Here is a 23,157-nt window from a genome sequence, read left to right on the forward strand (position 1 = left end):
GCTTGAAACTTTGTCCGAAATTGGTGCCGATGTTCCATGAACCAACAGGTCACTCAGTACATGCACACCAGAAAAAACACCCTCTTCCGCACTATTCCTAAAAATGAGTACAGTTCTACATAAATTATGAGCCGAAATAAGAGTTGTGCTTGGAGTGAAACAGCCTGTAATAGAAGTGGTAATTTTATAGGTTGCATTTCTGTCTAGAAGCTCACAGAACAGGATTGGCCTTCTGCCTCCTTATGACATTTGAGGCACAATGTAGCTCTGCTATTTAGATTGGTTTAAAAGGACTCAGCTGGAACTTGCCACCCAGAAGAGCAGGAGGAGCTGAGCAGATTGATATATAGTTTTCTGGGAAAAGATTCAGTATAACTTGTATTTTATTCATTTATATCTCTGCTCATTCTGACCTGAACAGTCCAGTGGGTGGTGCTATTAGTGATTGGGCGGTCCTATCAGTGATTGACAGCCTTCCCTGTATGTACAGTTATGCACAGATAGCTGTCAATCACTGATAGGACCGCCCAATCACTAATAGCACCACCCACTGGACTGTTGAGGTCAGAATGAGCAGAGATATAAATGAATACAGTACAAGTTATAATGAATCTTTCCTCATAAAACTATATATTAGTCCGCTCAGCTCCTCCTGCTCTATAATATGCTGCCTGCAGTTTGGATAGCATGTTCCAGCTAACAGATTCCCTTTAAGCTCTGCCACCATGGAAAACTGCTTTTGATTTCAGCAAGGATAACATGATTGTATACTGCATGTAATTAAAGCGCCAGAGAGAAAAAGATTAGAAGGAAACTGCTGTTCATAGACTGAAGGGAGGAGCTTCAATAGGGGGAGGAGCCTGGAGAGTGGCTTTAATCCGTAAATACTTACTGCAACTTTCATGCTGTGCAAATGCATTTCCTACTGAATAATACTAATATTACTATTAAATCTTTATAGTTCCTGGTCAACCCCAGCTACGACAGCTCGACCTGAATAAACATCTTCCATCCAACATCATCTGCTGCTGGTCTCCCCCTGCAAACGCTAACGGGCTAATTCGTGAGTATGTGGTAAGTGTGGTATTATCTGCCACAAATTAAGTCTGATTACAGAATCCAATAGTTGAGGCAGAAGACAAGACTGGGCAGAGCACCCCCGTGGAGTAGAGACCGAGGCAACGGTGGCGTGTGAGTGTACCCTAACTGAGCCAAAGTCTGCAAGAATTAGGTGTATTTTAGAAGGCTAAACGTTTGCAGGCAATAGGTGCTGCCAGCCTAATAGTCGCTGACCAAAGGCATTGTTAGCGTTCCAAGGTGAAGTAAGAGGAGGTAGAGAGCTGAGGCTCTGGCGCAACCTGTTGGTACGTGGTAATTCATAGTTGACATTGGTTCAACTAAAACAATACTTTATTTCAAACTAGCAGGTAACACGTTTCGAGGTGCACAGACCACTTCATCAGACAGCTGCATTCATACTAATAGTTATAAACTGTGAGTGGTGGAACTATAGGGTAGGTCACAGAGTTAAAGTGTCACACCTCACCAGATTGTACAGAAGCTGGCCCACCTAAACAGTTCCCAGGCTGCTTACACAATGGAACAAAGAACCTAAACCACCACAGGTAACGTGTGTAATAATAGGTGGAGAGGGAAACTTTCCTTATATGAATCGGAATAGGAGACCGTACCTGCTTGTAGCAGATTTCCCGTCCTGATAAGAACGCACCCAACCCATGTTCCCTGGCCACTCACTGTTCCTACCTGAGACAGAAGTAAACAACTAACTAAGAATACAAGTACCACCAGCAACCAGAGTACTTAGCTTGAATGAGCAGCGCAAAAACAGGAGACCAAGATCCAGCTGTGATTCCAACAACCATTAGATGAAGGCTGAGAATAATCAGCACAGCTCCACAGCCATGACCGGAATAAAAGCCCTCCCTAATTGCTAGGTAGATGCAACAGGTAGCAGAACACTCCCATTGATCATCTCACCGGGGCTAGAAAAAGCGGAGAGGAAAATCCAAAACTAGACTTCCATGAGTGAAAAACAAAACCTGCCACAGCATCAAGTTTAGGTATAGAATAGGATATAAAAAAAGAGTAAATAAAAGACTTGCACACAAAAGATTACTGTTTATATGCCTGCATATATGTGCATTTTATTATTCCTAGCACCTGTTGATACTACAGTTCATGTCCTTTTTGTCAGCTGTAAGTACATTTCTTTCTTGTTAAGAGCATCGGCCGCGCTCCTCTATAACTATACATTTCTTTTATGGTAGCGCCATTGTTTTATAATTAATTTTTTATTTCCATTATTATTTTTTGATGTCTTATTATGGATCTGATTTATGTCTTATCTGTTGTATACTTATAATTAGAGATGAGCGAGCACCCAAATGCTCGGGTCCACGTTATGAGTCGAGCCTTTCGTAAAATTCGAGAGCTGTACTCGAGTAACGAACCCCATTGACTACAATGGAGACTCGAGCACTTTTGTATGTGGAATGCTGGGTCCCGAGGTTTTTTTTTTCTTGGTTCGTGTGTTTCTCTCACATTTTAGTGAAGCGCTAAGTGGGGAGTGTTTACACTCGGGGAGAAGTCAGCGATCCAGCGATGATTTTCTTGCTGGTTGAAAGTGAGCGACCAACAAACTGTAAACAAGTAGCGCACGAGGGATGTGCATTTAGAACATTAACTTACAAACTCGTTCATGTTAACTAATTTTGCACGATAATCGTCCCATGTAAATGGTCCTTAATACATGAGCATTGCTGGCCAGTCAGATCAGCATGTAATGTCCAAGGGTTCCTCCACAGGGTTCCTTAGGGCGAAGTGTAAAATTTAGGTGCACTATATGCAGAGAACAAAACCCATTAATTTCCTTTTTTGGGGAGATGTGCAAATGCGCTGCGCAATTCCGTGAAAAAATGAACGCATCTGGAACTCATTAAGCTAAATAGCCATTTAAATCAAGACGTATTTATATTCCGGGCTCAAATAAACATGCCCTGCGTGCGCAAAAAGTACATTCAAATATGATGATACGTGCACAAAAATGCTTGTATATAGCGCAAATACATTGAGCTGAGACGTGCGCAAAAATGCATGTGCCCATGTGAAGCAGCCCTTACTCTACTGATTAGAGATGAGCGAGCACCCAAATGCTCGGGTCCGCGTTATTCGATTCGAGCTTTTCGTAAAATTCGAGAGCTCTGCTCGAGTAACGAACCCCATTGGCTAGAATGGGAGACTCGAGCATTTTTGTATGTGGGACGCCGGGTGCCGAGCTTTTTTTTTTTTTTTTTTGGTTCGTCCCTCTCTCTCTCCCTCTCTCTCCCCCTTCCCCTTCCTGCCAGACAAAAATTTTCAAGTGACGCGTGCTGTGGTGGGGAGGGGCCAAAACAGGCACATCACAGCGGGGAGGAGCCAAAAACTGGGGCAGGGTCGAACACGGCTTGATGCTCGTTCCAGAGTACGCTAATGCTCAAACGAGCATCAAGCTCGCCAGAGTATGTTCGCTCAACTCTACTTATAATCTGTACATTATGTGCTGCATTTTAATGTCTGACTAAAGGGTTGTGCTTTATGTTTTTACTGCTTTATGTACTCTTTTTTTTTTTTTTTTTTTTTTAATTTTTTTTTAAAATCTATTATGTAGCCAAACTTTATCTGTGTCACCTACCATTCCCGGTTTCTACCACTCCACCACTCACGGTTTATAAGGGTCTCTTTAGATCTGCTGATTTCTCCCTTGAACGAGGGAACAATGCTGAGCTCGGGCAGCCTGTTTATACAGGCAGATACATCGTCGGCTCATTCAAAAGAGAAACCGTTCAGTTGTTCACATTCGCTGTATAAGTGACTGAGAACGTCTGAAACGATCGCTATTTAAACTAAACGATTATAGGTCAACAAAAAAAAACTTTTTGGAAGCATCAGGCTTAAAATCACGATTTTTTTAATCAATTTTTGGCGCTGATTTCAAATCTGTTCTTAGTTTTTTTCCAGCACGTCTAGTTATTGAGATATTCTAAATTCCGTTTTTGGCATACTGTATATCGTTAAGCATATAAATATAATTCATTATCTAATATTTATTTAGAACTGAATAGTTAATTAAAACATTTTTCATCCATTCAAACTTTATTAACGAATATAAAATTAAAAGCAACATTCTCATCACACCTATCTATCAAAATCTCTGTGAATATGACTTTCTTTTGTAGACTTTTTCTGGTTCATCACGATAAAGCATCCAACAGTAGTCAGCCATCATGCTTTCATTCCAAAACCCTTGATAACGTGTTTTCATCACCTGTATATCTTGGTGGAATCGTTCACCTTGTTCATCGCTCACAGCGCCCAAGTTTTATGGAAAAAATGTCCATCGTCGTCAGGTGTAAATTCGACATCAGTCGCGTCTGTAGACGCATCATCAATCACCAATTCGTCTTCGACAGAGTCCAAACCATTGGTCGGTGTTACTGGAACAGGCAGGGAGCTGTCGTGAGGAACCGGTCTAATGGCTGAATCCAAATTCGGGTACACAATTAGGTGCTTATTTTTCGACGAAAATCCGTTGGTATTAACAGCACAAAAGTAACAGTCAGTAAGATGGTCTTTCGGTTCTCAACAAATCATAGGTACAGCAAATCGAAAAGAAGGCTTCCGTTTGTTTAACCAATCTCGTAATAGGCTGGAACAACCGGTACAAACCACATGTGGCGCCCACTTTTTGTCCTGATCTCCCAATGGACAACCAAAATACAATTTATAAATTTTCGAAATTTCGGGTGTAATTTTTCTTCGCTGTGACAATAGCGTAAATTGCCCACAAATGTAACAAAAGGCGTCTGGTGAATTTTTGCAATTTCTAGCCATTATAAGGCAATTTGAGTAAATTCAATGAGTCTGAAAAAGAGAAAACTGGATTAATTTTTGCGTTAAAACCATATCTTAGCACAAAAACGACATATGTGTATCTCAAGATTCAGACGTGCGGGGAAAAATCTGAAGACAGATTTGGAATCAGCGAGAAAAACTACATCTAGTACACCTAAAATTAAAGCTGATGCAAAATCAATGTTGACCGGTGTATTGGACGAGCCAAACGATTTTTATTTCTGCATAAAATGAGGCATAAGCGAAAAGCGAACAATTTACCAGTCGCCGTTCGATCATTGGCTGTATCTACACTGAATTATTACCATTCATTTTGGCTCGTTTGAACGATTATTTGAATGATAATAATCGCTCTGTGTAAAAAGGCCCTATCTTAGTATGAATGTAGCTGTCTGATTAAGAGGTCTGCGCACCTTGAAACTTGTTACCTGCTAGTTTTAACCCCTTCCTGCTCCAGGACATACATTTACAGCCTGGAACGTCGGGGTATGTATGAAGAGAGGTTGCGGCGCGATCTCTCTTCATACAGTGCAGGCGTCAGCTGTTTATTACAGCTGACACCCGCGGGCAATAGCGGCAGTCGGCCATACGGACGATCGCAGCTATTAATCCTTTAAATGCCGCTGTCCATTCTGACAGCGGCATTTAAATCCCCTGAAAGATGTTCGGGGGTCCCATACGGCCCCCCCGCAGTGACATCGGGGAAGCCGTCCAGGTGTCATGACGGTCGGGGGCCTTGGGAAAGGCCCCAGGGCTATCTTGAGAGACTGCCTATCAAGCCATGCCCGTGGGGTGGCTTGATAGGCTGCCTGTCAGAATGCAGTATGACGTAATGCTACAGCATTACGTCATACTGCAGGAGCGATTAAAGCATCGCATGTTGTAGTCCCCCAGGGGGACTTAAAAAAAAAGTAAAAAAAAGATCAATAAAGTTTTATTAATTGTATTAAAAAAAAAAAGTAATAAAAGTTTAAATCACCCTCCTTTTGCCATATCTATAATAAAACAATCAAAATCCTAAAAGAAAAATACATATTTGGTATCGCCACGTCCGTAAAAGTCCGATCTATCAAAGTAGTGCATTATATACCCCGCACGGTGAACGTCGTCTGAAAAAAAAAAAGAAAGAACGACAAAAATGCACTTTTTCAGTCACCCTGTCTCCCAGAAAAAGTGCGATAAAAAGCGATCAAAATGTCATATGTATTCCGAATTGGTACTAACGGAAACTACAGGACATCCCGCAAAAATTGAGCCATCGCTGAACTACGTCGACGAAAAAATAAAAAAGTTATTGCGCGCAGAAGATGGCGGCAGAAAATAATTGAAAAAAATTAAATGTCTTTGAAAAAAAAAAGAGTAGTATAGTAAAAAAAAACTATACAAGTTTGGTATCGTAGTAATCGTACCGACGCATAGAATAAAGTTATCATGTCGCTTTTGTTGCAGTTTGTGCGCCGCAGAAACAAGACGCACTGAAAGATGGAGGAATATTGTTTTTTTTTCATTTTACTCCACTTAAAATTTTTTTTGCGTTTTTCAGTACAGTATATGGTACATTAAATAGCACCATTGAAAAATACAACTCGTCCCTCAAAAAACAAGCCCTCATACAGCGACGTCGATGGATAAATAAAGGAGTTATGATTTTTTTAAAGGGGGGAGGAAGAAACAAAAATGGAAGAAAAAAAGGGTCCGCGTCATGAAGGGGTTAAATAAAGTATTTTAGAGAAAACTGATTTTATTGTTTTCACTATTCTACGGGTTATCACCTACCAACAGATTGCGCCAGAGCCTTAGGGTCCTTTTACACAGAACTCATACAGCCACTTTATACAGGCAGACACATTGTTTAAGTTGAATCTGAACGCTGTTTACACCTAACGACTTGTAAACGAGTGAACAATGATTTTTGTGCCTCCATTAAATGAACGGCGATCGATAGGCGAATGCTTATCGTTCAAATTTACATGATCCAGACATTTTGAACGATAATTGTTCCATGTAAAAGGGTCATTAGAATCCCAATATTTGACACTGATCAGACAATCTCATCATTGTGCCGTTACTGCTACCTACTGGTGGAGGCATTGTACTGCACTGTACAAGTTAAATAGCGGTGCTCTCCTTGATCTAGGTGGAGTATACTACAAACACTTCCAAGGGCTGGTCGTCTTTCAGCACACAGGACCTGTGCTATAATATTCACTATACAGAAGCCAACACGCTGTATTCAGTGCGGGTGAGTACAATGAATTAAAGGGATTTTCCTGTATTTGGGTTCTTTCGAACACCTGCTAGTTTCCTCCTTCCCCTGGCTGCCAGAGAGGACAATCTTAAGTTAGGGCTGAGACGTGTTTCCTCCATGTTTCCCTGTATTCTAGAACACATCCTTTTATACTTTGTGAGCCACATTCCACAATGGCTGATGCTCAGTCAAATATGTTAACTTATTAAACGCAGAAAAGGAGCAAATCGTGAAATTTCTATTTGCAGATAAATCATTTTGACATTTCATACAGTGGTATGACATCACCCATACTGTCATTATCCTGGCTATGTATGTAGTATTGATAGTGGATGTCCTATTGTAGCAAGTGAATTTACATGATCATACCTTAGAGCTCCTATGGAGAGCCTCTTAGCAGAAGCTCAAAGGCCACTGGTAGGGACAGCCGTTCCAGGGAATAGCACATTCTTTCATACAGTAGTGATTCATGAAATATTTCAATTTTTTAATGGGATGAAAAATAAAAGATTTTTTTTACTTAACAGGAATGCACTTTCTTCCAAAAAACAGGCCTTCAAAAGTAATTGTTTTAGCTTTACAAATGCCTGAAACAAGAATACAGATAATTGGGTCAAAAACTTCAAGCAAGGGAGGCAATTTTGAAATAATTTTCTATAAGCAAAATAGTTTGAGGCACTGCCGCAATGTGAGGGCAGATAGCATTACTTTTAAGCTTTTTCAAACCAGTGGCCTTACCTTAGATACCAGTCTAAGGCTGGGTTCCCACGGGACGGAAATCTCATGGCTTGGCCGCACCGAAAAGTCGCAAGATTTCCGAGGGAGAGCTGCAGCTTCAAAACCAAGGGCATTTCGCTGCGGGATTTGGAGCGGTTCAGCCGCCGGCATTCCGTTGCGGCTTTCTCTCCCCATAGAGAGGGGAGAAGCCGCAACGGAAATAAAAAAAAGGAATTGACATCCTGCAGCTGTCAATTCTGCACCGCATCGCCGGCTCCACCCGACTTTGCTCCAACGGATTGGCCGCCTCGTGTGTACGAGATTTTTGCAAAATCTCATCCACATGGCTGGCTAATCCTGGAATTAGGAGCTGCGGGCGGATTTGCCGCATAGAAATTCTGCACGGAATTTCTACAGGAAAGCCATCCCGTGTGAACCCAGCTTAAGGACTCTTTCACACAAGCATTTTTACATGGGTTATTTAGCAGCAATTAAAATCACGACCATGAGAAGCATTGGATTCCAATGCATTCATTCACATGGGCGATTAAAAACGTCCAACCAGTGAAGATTGGACATCGGTGGCAAAATACACCGGCCGATGTTTGACGTGGCCAGGAAAGATAGATCTTGCCTTATCCTTCGGCCGCGATCAGCTGGCTGCTCCCATAGACTTCTATGGAAGTTGCCGGCAAAGGGAGGGGGGGGGGAGTTTTGTAGCGGCTAGCGCTGCTAAACTGTGTCAGCTGGCTCTATTTAAATAATAGAACCCTTGCTGAGCATTTATGCCGGCCGAAGGAATTTTGGGCTGCGGCATATATATACTACACTCAGCCGTGTGATTGGGTGAGAAAACGTGAGATTTAGCCGTAACTTGGTTGTGGCTCTTTCTCGTTCATGCGATTTTTGGGCAGGATGTGGCTGGCGTGAAATCACAACGCTCGTGTGAATGAGGCCTAAGTGGAATTTTTTTCGATGCCTGCCCCTCCCCAGGTCATAATATAGCACCAGAACCAAGCTCAGTACATACTGTAAATACAGCACAAACCAAACTCCGTACATGCAATACCCGAACAAAACTCATAACATAAATACAGTAGGAGAACTAAGCAATCGTGTTTCGGGGGTTCTGCAGGCACTGAGATCAGCATGTTCTCATGATCAGTAGGCAACCGGATGTCATCTTAAAAGAGTCTTAAAACACAACATTGTATTTTGGGAAACCTCCTTCAGTTCCTTAGGATTTTGTATCCATTCTGTAACACTTGCCTTGATTGTTTTCATGATAAACTTATAATTTTATTTGTTAAAGGTGGCCTCTGTTACCAGCCGGGGGGCCGGAGAATGGAGTAGCATTAAATCTATCAGCACTGCAAAAGGTAACGCTGACATGATAATCTGTATGGTGTCACGTCTTTATCTCCTGGGGCTTGTTGGCTCATTTAACCCCACTGTTTTAATGGACACAGACAATCCGTAAAGACGGGCATTGTATATAGGGATAGGTTTCTGCATATACTGATATTTGCATTTCTCACTGTTTTTCCGTTAGTTGTGCCCCCTCCAAACATCAGAATTCAGACCATCATAGAAGATACAGTGGAGTTTACGCTGAAAGTGGACTCTGATGTTCTGGTATGTCACATCCTGGTCACATTTACTCAATGTTTCTTTGCCAAATGTAAGACAGGTGTTAGCTGGATATAAGATGCATAAAGGAGAAATGGTATATTCTGCATTAAACAGTGATGACCTGTCATGTGAGAATGCAGTGAAAGGCTGCACAGCCCAAAAGCAACAAACCCATTTTTACTTATTTGTATGTCCTCTACTCCCTACCCTATCTACTTTCCCTGATTGCGGTCTTCCATCAGGTCTCCCATTCTTCCTGCTGGACTCTTCCATCATATTTCCCCCTCTTCCTGCCTGCACTCTTCCATCATGTCTGCCCTTCTTCCTGCCTGCACTCTTCCATCATGTGTCCCTCTTCCTGCCTGCACTCTTCCATCATGTCTCCCCCTCTTCCTGCCTGCACTCTTCCATCATGTCTCCCCCTCTTCCTGCCTGCACTCTTCCATCATGTCTCCCCCTTTTCCTGCCTGCACTCTTCCATCATGTCTCCCCTGCTTTCTGCCTGAACTCTTTCATCATGTCTCCCCCGCTTCCTGCCTGCACTCTTCCTTTATGTCTCCTCTTTTTCCTGTCTGCACTCTTCCATCATGTCTCCCTCTCTTCCTGCCTAAACTCTTCCATCATGTCTCCCTCTGTTCCTGCCTAAACTCTTCCATCATATTTCCTCCTCGCACTCTTCCATCATGACTCCCCTTCTTCCTGCCTGAACTTTTCCATCGTGTCTCCCCTTCTTCCTGCCTGCACTCTTCCATGATGTCCCCCCTCTTCCTGACTTTACTCTTCCATCATATTTCCTCCTCGCCCTTCTCAATCATGTCTCCTCCTCTGTCTGCCTTCACGCTTCTACCATGTCTCCTCCTGGGTTTCTTTCTTTAAAGCCCTTTGTTGCCTCGTCCCTCCATTTTTCAGCAAGATACGTCTGGATTGTTTTGCAGATAACTGGTTATACGGTGACCTTATCCTGGGAGTTTGACACCCATGTGCAGGAGAGAAGAACTTTACAGCTTGATGGACGGAGTGTATCACAAAGAGGTGAGCATCCTTTGGACTTAACGATTAACTTTTGCTGATATAATGCGGCGGGGGGGAGGGGGGAGGGGGGGGATGTTAGCTTTCACTACATTTAATGTCCATACAGTGTCAAGTCTACACAACATTTCACAGAATACAAATCGCTAAGCTTGAGCAGACACTGAACAAGCAGGGAATGCTGGGAAACTTAAACTTTGAAGTCTCTAGATTGAATGCAGTTCTTGAGTATAATACAGGATAAGTTATGTGATTCACTTGAATGGGGCTGAGCTACTCCCAATGTACGTGATGTCACTCGCCTGAGAAGAGGCCGAGCTGTTCACCTGAGCTCTGTGGCCTCGTCAAACAGCTGAGTGGTGGACCTCCACCTATCAGATATTGATGACCTATCCTAAGGGTAAGACCTCAATATTGGAGGCCCGGAAAATGCATGAGTACACATGACCATATCCCGCAGTGCAGTACAGGTGAGACAGTATGTACCTATTGAAGGGTGGGGGATGGGTGTTGGTGGCTCTTCATATTCTTACCTGTAAAACGTGAAAATACTGCAGTTGGACACCGGATGACGCACTACCGTATCTGCACTGGTAACATTTGTCTACGTGGCTCTGTGCTACTTTGTTATTACCTCCCTTTGTTGCTTTGCCTTAGTGACCAATCTGACAGCACAAACGGAATATGAAATTTCTGCCTGGGCAAAGTCCTCTTATGGTGAGAGCTCCGTGGCGTTTGAGCACTTTCGGACCAAAGGTACAAGACCAACAGCGCCAAGTCTTAAAGCGAAAGTGATTAATCAGACGGCGGTGGAGTGCAGCTGGGTGGGCACGAGGAATGTGGTGAGAATCACTAAGATTTGATCTTTTTATATTTTCATTCTTGATCGCTTTTTAGTCCAATCACATCCACATCTGTATTTACAATGCTGCTGGCTGCCACATAGACTTCATGAGCGCTCATGCTGCGTTGCATTATGGGAAGAAGGATCAGACTATTGTACTATGCCTGGTGTAACACTTGACCCGCATCTATAATGTTGTGCTTTGTGCCAGTGAACTCACAGACACGTCATCTGTCTCTGTGCCAAATTCTTCATTACGGCGCATTGCACTTCAGAATTCTGGAACACTTTATAGAGCGCCACCATGCACCAAAATTCTGCCTGAGGTTCATTAAGTAAACCCCCAGCAGATTAATAGTCTGCTTGTCATTGGCGCCGTAAAGGAAAGTTTGAGATGGATGAAAGATGAAACATAATGGGAGATACGTCTGCGCTCAGAGGCGTAACTTGAAGCTCCTGGGCCCCAATGCAGAACCTGTAACAGGGCCCAAACTATAATGCTTTATTCATAGTACTGGGCTCCCTATATAGAGAGGAGAGGCCTTATGGGCCCCCTAAGGCTCCTGGGCCCGGTTGCAACCGCATCCCCTGCATCCTCTATAGTTACGCCCCTGCCTGCGCTAGTAACTTGTCTCCTGATCTTCCATCTGCAGACCTACGGGGTTTTTTACGCTACGTCGTTCTCAGAGCTGCACAGGAATCCACTGAACGTCACAACGACTCTTCACGACCTAATCATCAATGTGAACAGAGACGAGCAGTACTTGTTCTTGGTGAGGGGACAGAAAACTGCTTGCTTTGTAGCTGATGCATGTCATGTGATCTGGATAATAAGAATCTCTTCTTAGGTGCGGGTCACGTCTCCTTATCAAGGTCCTCCATCAGATTACGCCGTGGTCAAAATGATTCCTGACAACCGCTTGCCTCCGCGCCATCTTCACGCCGTGCACATGGATAAAACCTTTATCGTCATGAAGTGGGAGTCTCCGTACGACTCTCCAGACAGCGAATTAGTGAGTTATTACCTCCCTCAGTGATACCAGAAACAGGCTGGAATTATTGGCTTTGTATGATATGCCGGCTTCATAGCCTGCCTTATTCATAAATTTCAAGATCTATGCTTGCTGTCTGTGAAATGAATCATTCTTGTTTCCATTTAGTGGTTAAAAACCTGGATATACCTATTTTGGTACAGGATGCTTCATTGTATGGGTACCTTCACACGTGCCAGAATGTTCCGTTGTTAAAATCCACATGCGGATTTTGACACTGAATTGCCTGCGGAATTAAAGGGATTTCCAGTAATACACTTTTGATACCCCACCTCAGGATAGAACATCAATAGTTGATTGGCAGGGGTTCGCCACTTGGGCTCCTGGCTGATTGAAGATGCCACGGCGGTCATGTGAGCGCCGCAGCCTCTTTTCTGCCCAGTGATGTCATGTACATTGGTCACATGGCCTGAGAATAGCTGTCTAATTCTAGTGAATGGGACTAAGCTGCGACGCTAGGAAGAGCTGATGTACAATGTACGGCGCTGTGCCTGGTATGGACTGAAGTGACAGCGGTGCTCTCTGAAGCTTCGTTGTCACTTCAATCAGCAGGGATTCTGAGCGGCGCATCCCTGACTATCAGCTATCCTGAGAATAGGGCATCACTGGTGTAGCTCTGCTAAACTCTCTCCGCCTCTTGCCAGCAAAGGGAGGGGGCGGGATGGTGTGGGAGATTAGCACATTAGCTCGTGCCCCATTCCACCCCCTCCCCTTGCTGGCAAGGGACAGGAGTTTAACACGCTGGCTCCTGCCCCCTCTATTTGCCAGCAGTCGGAGAGGGGGAGGGAGTTTAGCAAAACTAAACTCTCTCCCCCCGCCCAATGGTATACCGGGCTGCAGAGTATATACGTCGCGGCCCTGGATGTCTGAACGGGTGACAAAACGAGAGATGCAGCCGCAACTTGGTTGTGGCTGCCTCTTGCGCATGCTATTTTCGGCCGTGATGCCCTATCAGAGAGATGTCTTCAATGATACCTTGTAACCAACCTATCAGCTCGTGTGCCAAGACCGGTGTAAAGTCTGCATTCACAGTCAGTAACCAGAGATCTTACATTTATCATATTTACGATCCCTAAGGATCCTGTATTCTGATCTGTGCTGCTATATTCTGCATTGCGGGCTCGCTCACCGTATGTAGCAGAGCGCAGTCAGTTGCATACAGCCCATCGCCGCTCTCTTTATATTCCAGACGTACATTGTCTCCATCAAAGACTTAATAATGAAGACAGAGAAAAGTTACAAAGTGAACACCCGGAACAGCACCGTAGAGTACAAGATCGGGAACCTGGAGCCTGGGGGGAAATTCAATGTGATCGTCCAACTACGGAACATGAGCAAAGAGTCCAGTGCCAAAGTCAGCACAGGTGAGAAGGAACAGCCAGGTCATAGAATGGGAAGAAGCAGCGCCTACATAGGGCGCGTTCATTGTTGCACTCCAAGCATGCTCAGAGCATGGAAAATATAGTCCAGAGGGCACACTTGTTAGGGGGAGTGCTAATGGTAGTGATGTCAGGGGCGAGGCGGAGTACCGCCAGCCACGGGTGGGAGGGAGAGCGCTAACAGCAGTCACTGCCTGGTACTACAGTCCTGGTTTCTAGGTTTGTCATGCTCTGAGCATGCTCAGACTGCCTTGATGAACGCACCCCTAATGGTTTTGAGGCCATAGCTAAAGTATGACTTGTGTTAGAGGGAGGTAGTGCGGCTAGTCTCTGTTCATTTCTATAGGAGCTACTGATGCAACTTCATCAAACCTCTGCATTGTAGACGCAGTGAGTAAAGCTGATCTTACACGGGACGACTGTTGGGCGCTTAAGCCATCCCACGGACTACCGGACAAATATCGCTCCTATGTTTTACACAGGAGCGATAGCCGTTTTGTGAATGAAGGCGGAGTGTCGGAGATCGTCCCCGCCGCCCGCCTGCCTCTATTCACAGTAAGCAGGAGTTGTTCAAACATGGAGTGGCTCATGGTTACACGGCCGACAGATAGTTTGCTTTTAGTTCTGCTAAAATTCAAATCACTGACACGGACGATTATCACCCGAATTTGCTGTTTCCTGTAAGAATTTGGACAATAATAGCCCTGTGTAAAGGCACCATAACACGTAAAGGCACTATCAAGCTCGCCCTAATTTATTTTTTCTGCTTTTTTTCAGCGTCCCTGTCTGCTCCGGAAGCCTTGAAGCTCATTATTGAAAAAGATCACGTTCTGCTGTTTTGGAAGAGCTTAGCGCTAAGAGAGAAATACTTCAATGAATCCAGAGTTAGTATATCAGCAACTTACATAAGGAGTAGAGCCTGTGTTATACTCCAGCGCTGTGCTCACTATTCTGCTCTGGAGTATAATGGGCTGTAACTCAGGATTGGTGTAGGATAAGCAATTTATGTACACAATGACCCCACCAGCAGAATAGTGAGTGCAGCTCTGAAGTATTACACAGGATGTAACTCAGGATCAGTACAGGATAAGTAATGTGTGTACACAGTGACTCCACCAGCAGAATAGAGAGTGCAGCTCTGGAGTATAATATAGGATGTAACTCAGGATCAGTACAGGATAAGTAATGTATGTACACAGTGACTCCACCAGCAGAATAGTGAGTGCAGCTCTGGAGTATAATACAGGATGTAACTTAGAGTCAGTACAGAACTACTTTTATATAGCTAATATTTATATGTGAACTGTAAAATGGTGGGTAAATTCCCTGTGTGCCCTCATTTAATTCCATGACCTGCAGTGCCCCCTATACTTGTTCATCATGATCCTGCTTCATGGAGTTCCCCAGCCTAGTTATTAATATTACCCTGGCTGTTCAGGGCTCTCATCTGTATGTAGCTGCATGTGGCTCTTATTTGTGTCTGCGGCTGATCATACAACGTCAGTAGAGCAGCGACAGATTGAACATATGAAGGGGGCGGCTAATTGCTGCAATATGTGCGGACACAGTGAAGACTGCTACTAGTAATTACACAGCTGTAACTGTATATAACATTATAGACTTACAGTATGATCTGAGGGTCTGTGTAAAGTCCGTCGATGTCCTCTATGGAGAATCAGGGGTGCCATATTTTATTTCGGGGCCTTTGATACATTCTGCATTGTCCTCCTGTTGCTGCAGGGTTATGAAGTGCACATGTTTGACAGCTCAAATAACGTCTCCACCTTCCTGGGAAACACCACTGAGAGCCCCTTCAAGATCTCGAATCTGAAACTGGGCCACAGCTACACGTTTAGTGTCCAGGCCCGATGCCTCTACAGCGGTCAGATCTGCGGGGAGCCGGCGCTGCTTCTCTATGACCATGTTGCTACGGGTAAGAGCTCTGCTGATGAAGAGGGGATGGATGGTCAGTGGTCTTTTGTCCTTGCAGATTATCTATACCTGGAAGCTTAAAGTGATCCCCCGGCCCTGGACAAACAAAGATGGCCGCACCGCATCTCTGACTACCTGATGCACTATGCATTAGTATGCATCACTAGTCTGAGACACTACACACTGCTTTGATTGGCTAGTACTGATCATCTAAGCAGAAGTGAGCAGTCAGAGCAGCATGTAGTGTCTCGGGGCTCCTTCACACTGGCAATCGCGATTTTGCCGTAAAAAAAATTATATAATAATAATGCGTTTTCACTCACACTCCAGTGTGAAAACAGCTTTGGGCTTTTTTCACAGGAGCACATATCGGCTGGCATTTTCACGGCCGGCCAATATGCGCTGTGATCTGATGTATTGGATTCCAGTGCATCAGATCACATGGGCGTATTACTGAGACGTAAAAGCGCCCGGCAAGGCCAATGTAGCACTGGGCGTTTTTACGCCGGGCCCAAAAGATAGTGCTAGAATCTTTTGGTCCGGAATACGTCTGCCGCTGTATGGGCTCCTATGGGAGCCCATAGCAGCGACTGTAGGTAGTTTAGCAGCGTGGCTGCTAAACTCCCTCCCTCTGCTCCCCTTCCCCCTGTGCAGGCTCACCTCTCGTCTCCTCCCAGCTCGTTCTGCACAATGGAAGGTTGCGGAGCTATGCACCGTCCCGCCTCCTCTTATTAATGGCTATGGACAAGGGGCAGAATATGGGCGGAGCTAAGCTACCACCCTCTCAGACGAGAGGTGATCCTGCAATGGGAAGGGAGGGGAAATGGGCATATGCATCGGGCCCCATGCCGTGTGAACGGGCGCACAAACATTAGATTTGTGCACCCGCTCACGAGCTTCTACGGCCCAGATGTAAGCGTATATTAGCCAGCTGTGGAAACACCGGCCAATATGCGCTCCTGTGAAAGCAGCCTTAATCTAATGACGCATACTAAAGCTCAGTGTGAATGAGAAGTGGAGCAGCCATCCTTGTTTGTCCGGGACTGGAGAGTCGCCTTAACGATTGTGTAATGAAAAGGTCTTGCCGCTTGTTAATATATTTTGTATTTAAATTCTTCACCATCTCTGCTTGCTGTCATTGAATGGTTTCAGTCTTGTTCATGTGCTCTGCAATATAAGTATTTCATTGGCAACATCAATCTGTCCTGAAAACTTACATTAAGAATGTGCATTTAGGCCACTTTCAGAGTGTATCACAGGCACATTTATGTGTCCGTAATACAGACAAGTTTCCCAACCCGACCGAGCTCAAAGCATTATAGATGCCGTGAGTCCAGCCCAGGATACCCGCGGTCGGGCTAGGACGCTTGCATAAATGTGCCTGTGATACTCCGTAAATCTGGACTTCTGGGATATTTGATGCATTGACTTCTCTGCTGTTTCCAGGAATGGACTCCCTGCCGTCCACTAGTGTCCAGTCCTCAGACGTAGCCTCTGTAGTGGTCCCAGTCTTATTCTTGCTGTTAGTGGCCACCGGTTGCGGCTTCGTCATATTGTACACGCGACATCGGAGACTTCAGAACAGCTTCACAGCATTTGCAAACAGTCACTACAGCTCGCGCCTTGGAGCGGCCATCTTCTCATCCGGGGATGATATAGGTAAGACAAGAGCTGAAGGACGATTACTGGGGACCAGTATAATGTTGTTGGCTACTGGTTACCCCTCTGCGCTTCTTCTCTGCCCTAAGTTCAGTGGCGATCCTTCCCCTAATTAAAGGGGTTTTACAACATTTGAAAAAAAAAAAATTACCCCAGCAGAAGTAACGATTACTTACTTTCCACCCTGCCTTCATATTAGCGCTGCCGCTCCCGTCTCCGCTCATAACGTAAGCGCTGATGTCACGTTCATCGCTCACATGACTGCTGAAACCAGTCGCTGGCCTCATCAGTCATATGTACATGAAGGACGCAGGACTGCGGAGGTCAGTGATTGGCTGCAGTGGTCACGTGAGGGGACCAAAATGCAGGGGTTCAGGTTGGTGGTGCTGGACTAAAAGCATGGTGAAAGAATAATACCTATATTCACTTTTTATACAATTACCAACCCCGGGGCAATTTTGTTTTTAAGTGTTGGAAAACACCTTTGGGGTAAGTTCATATTTCAGCAATTACCAATAGAGGTCACTAAAATACGTGTCCTGTACCCATTTCCACCCCCCAAAAATTACATACAAGCCAGACCTATGAATAAATATGCAGTAAGCCAATTTGTAAACATGCATGGCGAATCCCTAGAGGACAGTCTGATATTTCCACTGCACACGATAACCAATATAAGAATAAATAGCCTGTATAAAGGGTCAAAGTGCTTAATACAGAGCAGCAAAATAAGAGCTGCAACATAAATGACTTAAGAAGGAGAAGATCGCAGGATCCCAAATAGTATGGAAATCTGAGACCTGAAATAACCGGGTTAGCCAAAGAGGGGGGTAGAGGCAAAAAGCCCCCACGCATCACCTTATCCAAATAGTAGGTCTTTCTCAGGGGGGACATTGTGGAATTCACTCACTGTATTGCAGTGAATGAATTCCGCAGTGAGAATCGGCGCAGTTTCCGCAACAAACAGAGCATTCTTCAGGTTTGGAAATCTGCAGCGTGACTCTATTCCACTGCTGATTTTTTTTTTTCCCACGGTAAGTGAATGGGGTTTGCTGAAAAAAAGACTACTATCTTTTGGAATAAAGAATCTCTAAACCAACAACCTGCGTCACAGGCGCCTAATTAAGGGTTATCACAAGCAAACTTGGACATAAAGGAGTTCTGCCTTAAACAAGCAGTCTCCTCACAGAAGTAAGTCATAGACTCCTAGAATGGTAGAGTTGGAAGGGACCTCCAGGGTCATCGGGTCCAACCCCCTGCTCAGGGCAGGATCACTAAATCATCCCAGACAGATATTTGTCCAGCCTCTGAAGACTTCTATTGAAGGAGAACTCACCACCTCCCGTGGTAACTTGTTCCACTCATTAATCACCCTCGCTGTCAGAAAGTTTTTTCTAAAATCTAATTTGTGTCTCCTCCCTTTCAGTTTCATCCCGTTGCTTCTAGTCTTTCCTTGTACAAATGAGAATAGGGCTGATCCCTCTGCACTGTGACAGCCCTTCAGATATTTGTAGACCGCTATTAAGTCTCCTCTCAGCCTTCTTTTTTGCAAGCTAAACATTCCCAGATCCTTTAACCGTTCCTCATAGGACATGATTTGCAGAACGCTCACCATCTTGGTAACTCTTCTCTGAATTTGCTGGGGTGCCCAGAACTGGACACAGTATTCCAGATGAGGTCTGACTAAGGAAGAGTAGAGGGGGATAATTACCTCATGTGATCTAGACTCTATGCTTCTCTTAATACATCCCAGAATTGTGTTTGCCTTTTTGGCTGCTGCATCACATTATTGATTCATGTTCAGTCGATGATCTATTAGTATACCCAAGTCTTTTTCACATGTGCTGCTACTTAGCCCAATTCCTCCCATTCTGTATGTGCTTTTTTCATTTTTCTTGCCCAGATGTAGGACTTTGCATTTCTGCTTGTTAAATACCATTCTGTTAGTCGCCGCCCACTGTGCAAGCTTTTCTAGATATTTTTGAATACTCTCCTTCTCTTCTCTAGTGTTAGCTATCCCTCCTAGCTTTGTGTTGTCTGCAAATTTAATCAGTTTTCCATCAATTCCCTCCTCCAGATCATTTATAAAAATGTTGAACAACACTGGGCCGAGGACAGAGCCTTGTGGTACCCCACTAGATACATTATCCCACTTGGATGTGCAGCCATTTATGACCATTATTTGAGTACAGTCACTCAGCCAGTTGTGAATCCACATAACAGTTGCCTTGTCAATCCCATATTTGGTCATTTTTTTCAAAAAGTATGGTATGAGATACTTTGTCAAATGCTTTACTAAGGTCAAGATATACTATATCCACCGCATTTCCATGATCAACCCAGGCAGTGATACAATCATAGAAGGAAATTAGATTCTTCTGGTATGACTTGTTTGTTACAAACCCATGCTGGCTCTGGTTAATTACTCCATTTTTATACAAGCACTTTCTTACATGCTGTTTAATTTGTTCAAAGATCCTTCCCGGTATTGAAGTCAGGCTCACTGGCCTGTAGTTTCCTGGATCCACCTTCTTCCCTTATTTGAAGATGGGGACAATATTTCCCCTTTTCCAATCTTCTGGGACTTTTCCTGTTCTCCAGGAATTTTCAAGGATTATGGCGAGTGGTTCAGCAATTACCTCCGCTGCTTCCTTCAGTATCCTAAGATGTAATTCTTCTGGACCTTGAGACTTGAATTCATTTAAGTTAGCTAAGTGTTCTGTCACCATCTCTCTGTTTACAGATAGCCTGCATACTTTTATTCCCCCAATAGCACAGGGAAGATCAGCTGATGTTCCATCTACTTTCCGAGAGAAAACAGATACAAAATAGGAATTTAAAAGTTTGGCCTTCTCAACATCATTCTTAACGAATTCCCCATTTTCATCTTGTAAGCATCCAATAGCATCTTTGACTTTTCTTTTGACATACCCGTTTTTTATTAATCCTTTTTTGTTGCTTTTGGCCTCTCTTGCAAGCCTCAATTCGTTATTAGCTTTAGCTATTCTGACACTTGCCCTACAGTTTGTGCAGACGGCATTATATTCCTCTTTAGATATTCCCCCTCTTTCCATCTGATAAACATATTTCTCTTCCTTTCTATCATGTGTGTAAGTTCTGTGTTCATCCATCCTGGTCTCTTTAAATGCTTCCCATTCTTCCTTCTTTTAGGGATTGTTAACGATTGTGCTTTGAGAATCTCATTTCGCAATATTGCCCAACCTTCTTGGACATTTCTGTCCTGAAGACCATCCAGCCATTGGATTCTTCCTACCATCTTTCTGAGTTCATTAAAATCTGCCTTTCTGAAATCCAACCTTGAGGTCTGAGTTTTCTCAGGTCTTCCTCCCTTGATTATCCAAAATTTAAGAATAGCATGATCACTGCCTCCTAAGGTAGTGTCCTTTCTGTTGTTCTCTCCTTGTATTCTTACCCAAGTACTCCAGATTTCTTCCTGTACGGCTACATTAATCTCTTCACGTTTACCTGGAAGCGCAGCTTTTCTGTACACATTGTTATATTCACCTCCTGGATTCTGTTTCCTGCCATCTAAAAGCCTCATCACCCATAAAGTAGACCAACCGTTATTGAGTAGGTGTTCCTAAAGCGGTGATTGTTCAGTATATAAGGCATACGGGTTATCCAACAAGCCTCCCTGCACTCATGTGTTTGTCCTTGTTTCTGCTCCTTTATGCACACTTTGACCCTTCTCTCTTCTAATAGGCGATGACGATGATGACGCTCCGATGATCACCGGCTTCTCAGATGATGTCCCCATGGTGATAGCATGAAGCTCTTTTTTTTTTCCGGGTTTAAACCAAATGATGTAAATATTTTCTTTTCTGAGGAATCGCTCGTCTGTTCTTTGGATTTCCCGCACTTTTCAGTTGCGATATGTTATTTTTATATGGGCCAAAAAAAAAAGAGAGAACACTTTGTCGTAGTCGACTGTGAAATGCAAAACAATGTTTTTGTTAACCAAATATCGCTGTTTGCGTCCGCAGAGTGTGACCCCCTTCAGCCCGGTACGACCTTCTTCCTATTGTCTGCTGTAAATGTGAAGATATGTAATATATATATAGAGCCTGTGCGCCGCTGGCTCGCCCCGGACGCCACGCTTAGGACTTGGGACGTTCCGCGAGGTGCCTTACTGACTTCTCCGCAGGGCTTTTGGTTACAGGAGGAGACTGGTCGGCGCAGCTTCTGAATGGCCCTTGCTTCCCGCCGGCGTTTGTAGGTTCAGGGAGCGGCGCTGAAGGGATTAATCTTTTCAGACTGTATTTAAGGGTCGCGCATGTCCTGTCTATTATATTCGTCTCACTGTGTTCCTCCAGTCCTGTGCTTAGGGGTACGACTCTTGTTATCACTATATTAGAGGATGACGGTAAATGATCTTTTTTACCCCAAAAATCTAAAAACATCCCCAATTAGTCTTTTTTCATAATTGTTTGTCTGGGTGACAACTGGTAGTGCCATTACAGTACCCAGTGCTGGTATACCTCAGCTTTCTCACATCTGTCAAGCAAGGTATCTATTACTGCTTAGGTAGTCAGCTTGACCATCCAGGGCTTTTGGAAAACTGGGTGACAACCAGTAAAGGTGAGTTAAATGGGACTAAACTATTCTTGGCCTATCTTCAGGATTGGTCATCCATAGTTGATCTGCTGGATCTGCCATTCGGGATCCCTAGCGATTAGGTCATTGAAGAGGCTTATGATGTCACATTCATCTGTCACATGGTCTAACAGCAGCTCAGTCCCATTCAAGTGAATGGGATTGAGCTACAATACCAAGCACAGCCACTATACAATGTATGGCGCTGTGCCTGCTATGGGCTGATGTGACAGCAGCGCTCACCTGAACAGCTATCAGCTGATGGACTTGTATTCTGAGCAACAGACCTCCACCAATCAACTATTGATGGCGTATCCTGAGGATAGATCATTTAATAGTGTAGTCCTGGAAAATCCCTTTGTGCTTCCATGGGGATTCTCATCCAGCTTTCTCACACTCCTGAGAGGGGATGCATGGCTGGAACTAGGCAGATTGGGCTTTTAGGACTCTCAGAAAGCTGGGTGACAACCTGTAGCACTCCTATTGAGGTTGTCATACAGCTTTCTCATGTTACTGATTAACAAATCTGCCTGAAAATGAATGTATTATTTTCTAATGGGCCTTTCAAGACTCTTGGAAAGCTGGGAGACACAAAATATGACAGTTGTATGGCCTCTATTTTGGTTGCAACCCAGCTTTCCTCAACCCAGATATAAGTAATAAACAGAAGCAAGGAATTTTTAAAGGGGTTGTCCAGGACTGTTACTATTGATGACTGTCCCTAGGACAGACCAATAGTTGATCGGCAGAGCGGTGTCCATCCTGCCGAGTGCTGGGAGCAGATGGAGCTGTCTATTATGCAGCAGCCCGGTTTAGTACTGCAGGCACAGTTCCCACTGAATTCAATGGAAGCCGTGCCTGCAGTATCAAACCCGGCCATTGCAGTGTTGACAGCGCTATCTGCTTCCAGCGCTATCCACATTGACAGCACCCCCAGGTGATCAGCTAATTGGCGGGGATCCGGATCAACTATTGATGACCTGTCCTGACTGAGGATAGGGTATCAAGAGAAATAGTCCCCCTTAATGTTAGAAGAAAGCCCTGTGCTCGTCAGCTGTACCCTTTTGCTGTCATGTCATGTGACATCCTTCCCCATGAGCGGGAGTTTTGCGTTGCGTTGAGTGTCCGCAGTTGTGGACC

At 44.3% G+C, this 23,157-nt stretch overlaps 1 protein-coding gene across 1 annotated transcript in view; it reads left to right on the forward strand.

Annotated features, from left to right (window-relative positions):
• Positions 1-22,837, forward strand: part of SORL1 (sortilin related receptor 1) — a 111,383-nt gene extending 88,546 nt beyond the window's left edge. The window contains exons 36-48 of the mRNA XM_066606690.1: positions 962-1,074; positions 7,049-7,153; positions 9,189-9,255; positions 9,429-9,511; positions 10,444-10,540; positions 11,195-11,379; positions 12,035-12,154; positions 12,230-12,394; positions 13,623-13,797; positions 14,590-14,696; positions 15,553-15,745; positions 17,191-17,403; positions 21,127-22,837. Coding sequence (XP_066462787.1) covers positions 962-1,074; positions 7,049-7,153; positions 9,189-9,255; positions 9,429-9,511; positions 10,444-10,540; positions 11,195-11,379; positions 12,035-12,154; positions 12,230-12,394; positions 13,623-13,797; positions 14,590-14,696; positions 15,553-15,745; positions 17,191-17,403; positions 21,127-21,194 — 1,691 coding nt within the window. The 3' untranslated portion in view covers positions 21,195-22,837. The remainder of the gene's footprint in view (positions 1-961; positions 1,075-7,048; positions 7,154-9,188; positions 9,256-9,428; positions 9,512-10,443; positions 10,541-11,194; positions 11,380-12,034; positions 12,155-12,229; positions 12,395-13,622; positions 13,798-14,589; positions 14,697-15,552; positions 15,746-17,190; positions 17,404-21,126) is intronic.
• Positions 22,838-23,157: the final 320 nt, after the last annotated feature.

The sequence above is a fragment of the Eleutherodactylus coqui genome, chromosome 6 (assembly GCF_035609145.1).
Source record: "Eleutherodactylus coqui strain aEleCoq1 chromosome 6, aEleCoq1.hap1, whole genome shotgun sequence".
Lineage (NCBI taxonomy): Eukaryota > Metazoa > Chordata > Amphibia > Anura > Eleutherodactylidae > Eleutherodactylus > Eleutherodactylus coqui.